The following is a 7,360-nucleotide window of genomic DNA, read 5'->3' as shown; positions in this document are numbered from 1 at the left end:
AGAGAGAGAGAGAGAGAGAGAGAGGAATGAAGGCTTATGTCCACACAAAAGCTCGTACACAAATGTTCATAGTACCCGTATTTGTAATGGCCCCAAACTGGAAGAACCCAAAGGGCTATCAACACACAAGCGATAAACAGTTTGACCCAGGCATACAATATGATACAAATCAACAATCAGATGAAATCTACAACTGATACATGCAACGCTGCGGATGAACTTGAAAACAATCATGTGAAATCAAAGAAGTCACACTGCTCCCTGCCTCAAGAAAATAATCTGCATTTTATGATTTCATTTATAAGACATTACAGAAAATGCAAACTATCCTAAAACAGAAAACAGATCCATGTTGCCTGAATACTGGACAGGGCAATGAAGGACAAGGACACACAAAACTTTTGGGGATGTGGGTATTTCATTATCTTGGTTGCTATGAAGATGGTGTATTAGTTATGTACGTGGCAAAGCTAACCAGATTTTATCCTTTAAGCGTTTAATGTATTATAATCATGCAGTGATTAAAAAAATTAAGCTGACTATATCTGCATTTGCCCAATAGGTTTATTTTGCAACACTAGAACCTGGAATTGAATGCGAAGTTGTGCCACAGCTTTTGATATTCCTTTTAAGAACACGAAAGGCTATTTTACATATCCCCTATGGATTGTCTGAGTTGATCTGATAGCCCCATTTTTTTTTTTTTCTTTTTTTGAGATGGAGTTTCGCTCTTGTTGCCCAGGCTAGAGTGCAATGGCAAGATCTCGGTTCACTGCAACCTCCAACTCCGGGGTTCAAGCAATTCTCCTGCCTCACCCTCCCAAGTGGCTGGGATTACAGGCATTCACCACCACACCTGGCTAATTTTGTATTTTTGTAGAGATGGAATTTCTACATGTTGGTCAGGCTGGTCTCGAACTCCTGATCTCAGGTGATTCGCCCGCCTCAGCCCCGTAAAGTCCTGGGATTACAGGTGTGAGCCACCACACTCAGCCTTATGGCCCCATTTTTAAAATGTTTTATCCCAGTGATTGAATTACAAATAGATATGTCAATCAAGAACTGATCAGTAAAATGCTATTTAAGAAATTAAAACAATTGATAAGCAAATTTTAATTTTAACCATGAATAATTTTTAGAAAGAAAAATTGCATTAACTCAAATTACCTTGAATGTTATATTGATAATAATCAGGATCTTCCGATTCTTCCTTTACCGTCACAGCTGCCATTTCCAGGGAAATGCCTATAAAAGCAAACGCAATGACAAGATTGCATGTCAGAGCTTTCAGCTAGATAGTACAGGAAAATTCTCTCTGCCCTCCCCATAAATACAGCAATGCATATTTATTTTAAATAAAGACTTAAGGTTTTGAAAATGTAAAAGTCTGTTAGGTAGCAGAAGGTAAAAATCACTTACAATCCCAGCCAACCCAAAGTTTTAACCATTTGTTAACACTCTGCAATTATTTGCTGTTCATTTTTCTCCAGCAAATTCTTATCTTTAGAATTGAAGAAAATTTAGTCAACACTCCCTTTTCACTCAATATTAAAAATACTTTTACAAACCACTGAAAAACACTTATAAACATCAGTTTTAATAACTTGATATTCCAGAGTAGAGATTGCATAATGCTTAACAATTTCAATAATGAGATACTTTTTTTTTCTCCTTTTATTTATACAAGGGTACAAGGCACACCTTTCTGCATCAACCTTTGCCCACAGTTAGGACAGAAGACTAGAAGCAGACCTTTGTGGACAGACACAAAAAAGTACGTATTGTGTAATTCCACTCATATGAAAGTCAAAATAGGCAAAAGCAATCGATGTTATTAAAAAGTTGACTTTGAGAGGGGGTCATGAGGGAGTGGCAGGAGGGCCCTTCCCAGGGTCTTGTTAATGGTCTATATCCTGACGTGGGTATTTTGTTAGGAAGGGTCTGTAATTTTTTTTTTTTTTTTTTTTTTGAGCCAGAGTCTCGCTCTGTCTCCCAGGCTAGAGTGCAATGGCATGAACTTTGCATGAACTCGGCCCACTGCAACCTTCACCTCCTAGGTTCAAGCAATTCTCCTGCCTCAGCCTCCCAAGTAGCTAGATTACAAGGACCCACCATCGTGCTCAGCTAACTGTTGTATTTTTGGTAGAGACGGGGTTTCACCATGTTGGCCATGCTGGTCTTGAACTTCTGACCTCAGATGATCCACCAGCCTCGGCCTCCCAAAGTGCTGGGATTATAGGTGTGAGCCACCACACCCGGCCTATAATTTTTAGTTATTGAACTATGTACTTACATTTTGCATACTTTATGTGACATTTCAACAGAAAGCTTTAAGAAAGAAAAAAAAGATTCATATACTCTTCAAAAACAACCCTTCCTGGGTCACCCAGCAGGCTTTGACAACAGGGGCTTCCGGAATGACTTGCCAGGTTCAGCAGGAGAGAATTCTGGTTTCCCACTCCCCCTGGGAGTTCAGCTGCCAGTCCATCCTAGCCACAAGCCAAAGCTGAACAGGCTGAAAACTTAACAACTCTTCTTGGAACTGAAAAAGAGGTGGGGATGCAGGGCAAGCTACTGCCCCCATGACTACAGTGCCGGGGGTCACTCCTCAAGCCAGGAGTGGTGGCACGTACCTGTAGTCCCAACTACTCCTGAGGCTGAGGCACAAAAATCACCTAAAACCAGGAGGTAGAGATTGCAATGAGCTGAGATGGTGCCACTACACTCCAGCCTGGGCAATACAGCAAGGCTCTGTCTCAAAAAAAAAAAAAAGAGAAAGAGAGAAAGAAAATTACAGCTAACAAAGAAAGCAGATCCACTGAGGATTCAGACCCTTCAGGAATAAAAATTTGGGTCACTACAATTGGTTAAAGAACCTTACATATATTGGCTGGGCGCAGTGGCTAATGTCTATAATTCCAGCACTTGGGAGGCTGAAGCGGATGGATCACCTGAGGTCAGCAGTTCAAGACTAGCCTGGCCAACATGGTTAAACCCATCTCCACTAAAAATACAAAAAACTAGCCAGGCATGATGGTGTATGCCTGTAATGCCAGCTACATGGGGGCTGAGGCACAAGAATTGCTTGAAACAGGGAGGTGGAGGTTGCAGTGAGCCAAGATCACGCCACTGTACTCCAGCCTGGGTGACAGAGAGAAACTGTCTCAAAAGGAAAAAAGATAATTTCCCAATGAAGTATAAGTGTCTGGTCTGAATGACAGTTTTCTCTGAAAACAGCATTCTGACTTTCTTTTTTCTGAGACACAATCTTGCTCTTATTGCCCAGGCTGGAGTGCAATGGCGCGATCTTGGCCCACTGCAACCTCCACCTCCCAGGTTCAAATGATTCTCCTGTCTCAGCCTCCTGAGCAGCTGGGATTACAGGCATGCGTCACCTCACCTAGCTAATTTTGTATTTTTAGTAGAGACAGGGCTTCTCCATGTTGGTCAGGCTGGTCTCGAACTCCCAACCTAGGTGATCTGCCCACCTCGGCCTCCCAAAATGCTGGAATTACAGGCATGAGCCACCGCACCCAGCCCTGACTTTCTTGTTTATACATCTGTCCCTTATGAATTTGTTCAATGTGTATTGATCCTGTGGAGCCCTGTTACTTCTGGGTCTACAAACAATAAACTTCAGAGCATATAAAATAAGACTACAAAATATGCTAACAAAAACAAAATACTGCCACTGTGTGATCCTTTCCACAAGCTTAGCAGTCAGTCCCCAAGACCCAATCAACATGTAAATGAACCAGCAGTCTATGACATGGAGAAGACTCTACCCAAGGTCACTTTCCTCAGGCCACTGAAAACCTTTAATTAGCTCAAACCCTTATGAGCTCACCACATGGAACACCCAGGGATCCTGCCCACACCCACAATACCCATCTCCGTCACCCTCTCAAAAACATCCTCAGTAAAGTTCTCTCCAATAAACTCACCTAAATAATTATCTAGCAGTATTTNAGAGGCAGAGGTTGCAGTGAGCTGAGATGGCACAACTGCACTCCAGTCTGGGTGACAGAGTGAGACCTTGTCTCAAAATAAATAAATAAGGCTGGGTATGGTGGCTCAAGCCTGTAATCCCAGCACTTTGGGAGGCCAAGGCAGATGGATCACCTGAGGTCAGGAGTTCAAGACCAGCCTGACCAACATGGTGAAACCCCATCTCTATAAAAAAATTTTAAAAATTAAAATAAAAAATAAAATTAAATAAATAAATAATAAATAAATAAATAAAATAAAAATAACAAGGTAAATCCAAAAAAAGTCTGGTAAGCTGCAGAAATGTAGGCTGAGGCAACTGTGCCTATTTTCTTCCTTGTCTGTTACAAATGTGTTTGTGTAAAGATTAAGCATCTGCATATATTAACTATTCTCTTCTGTGCAGTAGTATTTCACATTAGTTTGTTTGGAGCTTTCTTTTCCATTTGTCCATTAGACCAGATAACTCAAATAGGTTAGGACTGCATTTGAAGAGTAGGCAATACAGCTCGAGAATGGATTTCAAGTCAGTCTGCCAGAGATGGGTGTGACTGTTGGAAAATTGTGTCTCCCAATTTTGAGGAGAGGGTAAAAAGGGATTTCTTTGTAGAAAGTAAAGTTGCATCTCATTAGATGAACAGCTGTCTCGTTGTTGTACAGAACGTGAAGTGTGCAGGGAAGGGTGTGGATATATGCTGAGTAGCCCAAGAGGGTAGCCTGGGCCAGCCATGAAACTGATGTCTCTCCGTTGCAAACCCATCCTCGGCTTTCTGCTGAAGCTTGAGCTCTGCACAGCGGCTGGCTCCGTGTGAGTCTCTGCCACGAGGATACACTACAGGGAGACAACAGGCTGGAAGAGGAGAAGGGATCTCGCCCTTCCTTTTGGCTTCTTGTCTGCATTCTCATCCCAACAAGGTCACTCCTTGGTCCCCCGTTCAGCCTGGCAAAAGCAGGTCCTCTCATCACAACCGCACGCAGCTGGCAAGGTCTCCAACACCACCAGCACCAGCCAGACACTATCCCACCTCGGAAGTCAGATTGAAAGCTGACGGGGTGGCGGTCACAGCCAAGAACTGTTCCTTACAGGAAACCTTAGTATTCGCCTTTAGGTTACAAAGTTAACAACTTTATAACTAATTAAAAATCTTGTTTTCTTTTCCTGAAACAGAGTTTAGCTCTTGTTGCCCAGGCTGGAATGCAATGGCGCCATCTTGGCTCAATGCAATCTCTACCTCCTGGGTTCAAGCGGTTCTCCTCCCTCAGCCTCCCCTGTAGCTCGGATTACAGGTGCGCACCACCACGAATGGCTCATTTCTTGTATTTTTAGTTAGAGACGGGTTTCACCATGCTGGTCTTGAACTCCTGACCTCAGGTGATCCACTCACCCCGGCCTCCCAAAGTGCTGGGATTATAGGTGTGAGCCACCAAGCCCGGCCAACAATCTTTATATTAAATTTTCTCTGTTCCAATAACTGATATGGTTTCTGTCTCCTGACTGCACCCTGGCTATACATGTAAATAAAATAAAATCTTATTTGCAGGATAAATTTAAGAATATAAAGATGCAAAGCGTGAAAGAGAAAAAATAAACCTATATGATGCCGATGTGTACATAATGACAGTTGAAATGATTTGATTAAATACATGAGGTTTCTCAATTCAGCATGTTTCTTTTTGGAGGCAAACAAAATATTCAGGAGATGAATATATGAATTAAGGGGGAAAATTTGCAAAATGATGATTTTTTGGCACAATCTGCTAAAAACTACACAGAAATTTGAGATTTCCTATGGAGTGAGAAGAAAGAAGAAAGAAAAACCTTCTGTAAAACAAGCCAACAGTGTAAAAGACTCAAATACCTTTTCCAAAAAAGGATAATTCAACACTTTCTTGTAGCTCTCCCAGAATACACTTACATAAATAAAAGCTCTCATTCATACGCACATGCACACACGTAAACGCGGCCCTTCCCTCCTCCCCAAAGATTCATTCCAGATGCCCTCAGATGAGGCCAAGCCGGGCAGGTGGCTGCCCAGGAGGTACAGCAGAATGAGAAGGTTGACAGGGGTCAGGGAAGCCGCCAAGGGCCTGGGTAGACAGAGGCAGACAAGGGGACAGGCAGGTGGTGACAGCCCACTAAGAAGTATCCCATGTGAGTAAGGGGGCCAGGGCCAAGCAGTGGGAGGACTGACGGTGGCACTGGGACATGGGATAACACTGGGGAAATGATGAATAAGTAAATACGATGAGAACATCTGGGAGCCATGGTTCTAGACAGAATAGAATTATAAGCAGTGGGCCAGGAGCGATGGCTCATGCCTATAATCCCAGGACTTTAGGACGCCGAGGCAGGCAAATCACTTGAGGTCAGGAGTTCGAGACCAGCCTGGCCAACAAGGTGAAACCCCATCTCTACTAAAAATACAAAATTAGCCAGGTGTGGTGTGGCACATGCCTGTAATCCCAGCTACTCAGGAGGCTGAAATGGGAGAATCACTTGAGCCCAGGAGGCGGAGGTTACAGAGAGCCGAGATCAAGCCACTGCACTCCAGCCTGGGTGACAGAGCAACACTGTCTCAAAAGAAAAATAAATAAATAAGGAATTAAATATCAATTTTCTTTGAGAATTGAAAATGGTCTCCTTGGAGAGTGGAAAATGGGAGTGCAGAGGGAAGGGGGAGACGAAGAGGGCGTTGTACTGATTTTTGTAAAAAGCACTACGGAAAGCTGACCTCTTACACTATATGTCTGTGTAACTGGAAGAAAAAGACAATACGTTTTATCTATACGCATGCGTAGCTGGCAAAGAACTCTGCCTGCCACTTAGTGGGCAAATTACCTTTCTGGGTCTTAATGTGATAACATTAACAAATAGCGTCACAGTTGGAATACATTTAAAGCGACTGCCTGTTTCTTATCAAAACGAAACAATAATTGAGTCAAAATATAACCTTCTACATGAAGGAAAAGTCTTCCTTCATTTCACGATTGATTCTAGAAGTGCAAGTACGTACCAGAATCTTCTGTGGGTTCAGTTTTCACTTTGATGGGGCCACAACTGCAGGGAGAAGAAAGCCCTGATCAACCCATGCGCTGGTGACAGCCATTCCAACAGCATTCAAAGACTCAGGCTCTCAAAGTGTAAGATCCCTCCCTGACCAAGGCGGGTGCAAACCTGACTCAGCTTAAAACTGACCTATTGGCCGGGCGCGGTGGCTCAAGCCTGTAATCCCAGCACTTTGGGAGGCCGAGGTGGGCGGATCACGAGGTCAAGAGATCGAGACCATCCTGGTCAACATGGTGAAACCCCGTCTCTACTAAAAATACAAAAAATTAGCTGGGCATGGTGGTGCGTGCCTGTAATCCCAGCTAC

General features: G+C 43.2%; 1 protein-coding gene across 1 annotated transcript in view; it reads right to left on the bottom strand.

The window, feature by feature from the left end:
* Positions 1-7,360, bottom strand: part of GTF2I (general transcription factor IIi) — a 111,286-nt gene that overhangs the window by 59,656 nt on the left and 44,270 nt on the right. The window contains exons 7-8 of the mRNA XM_037743774.1: positions 7,002-7,045; positions 1,168-1,245 (exon numbers count right to left, since the gene is read on the bottom strand). Of these exons, the coding sequence (XP_037599702.1) occupies positions 1,168-1,245; positions 7,002-7,045 (122 nt within the window). The remainder of the gene's footprint in view (positions 1-1,167; positions 1,246-7,001; positions 7,046-7,360) is intronic.

This window comes from Cebus imitator, unplaced genomic scaffold, assembly GCF_001604975.1.
Source record: "Cebus imitator isolate Cc_AM_T3 unplaced genomic scaffold, Cebus_imitator-1.0 Scaffold153, whole genome shotgun sequence".
NCBI lineage: Eukaryota > Metazoa > Chordata > Mammalia > Primates > Cebidae > Cebus > Cebus imitator.
This window is presented reverse-complemented; position numbering and strand designations above follow the sequence as displayed.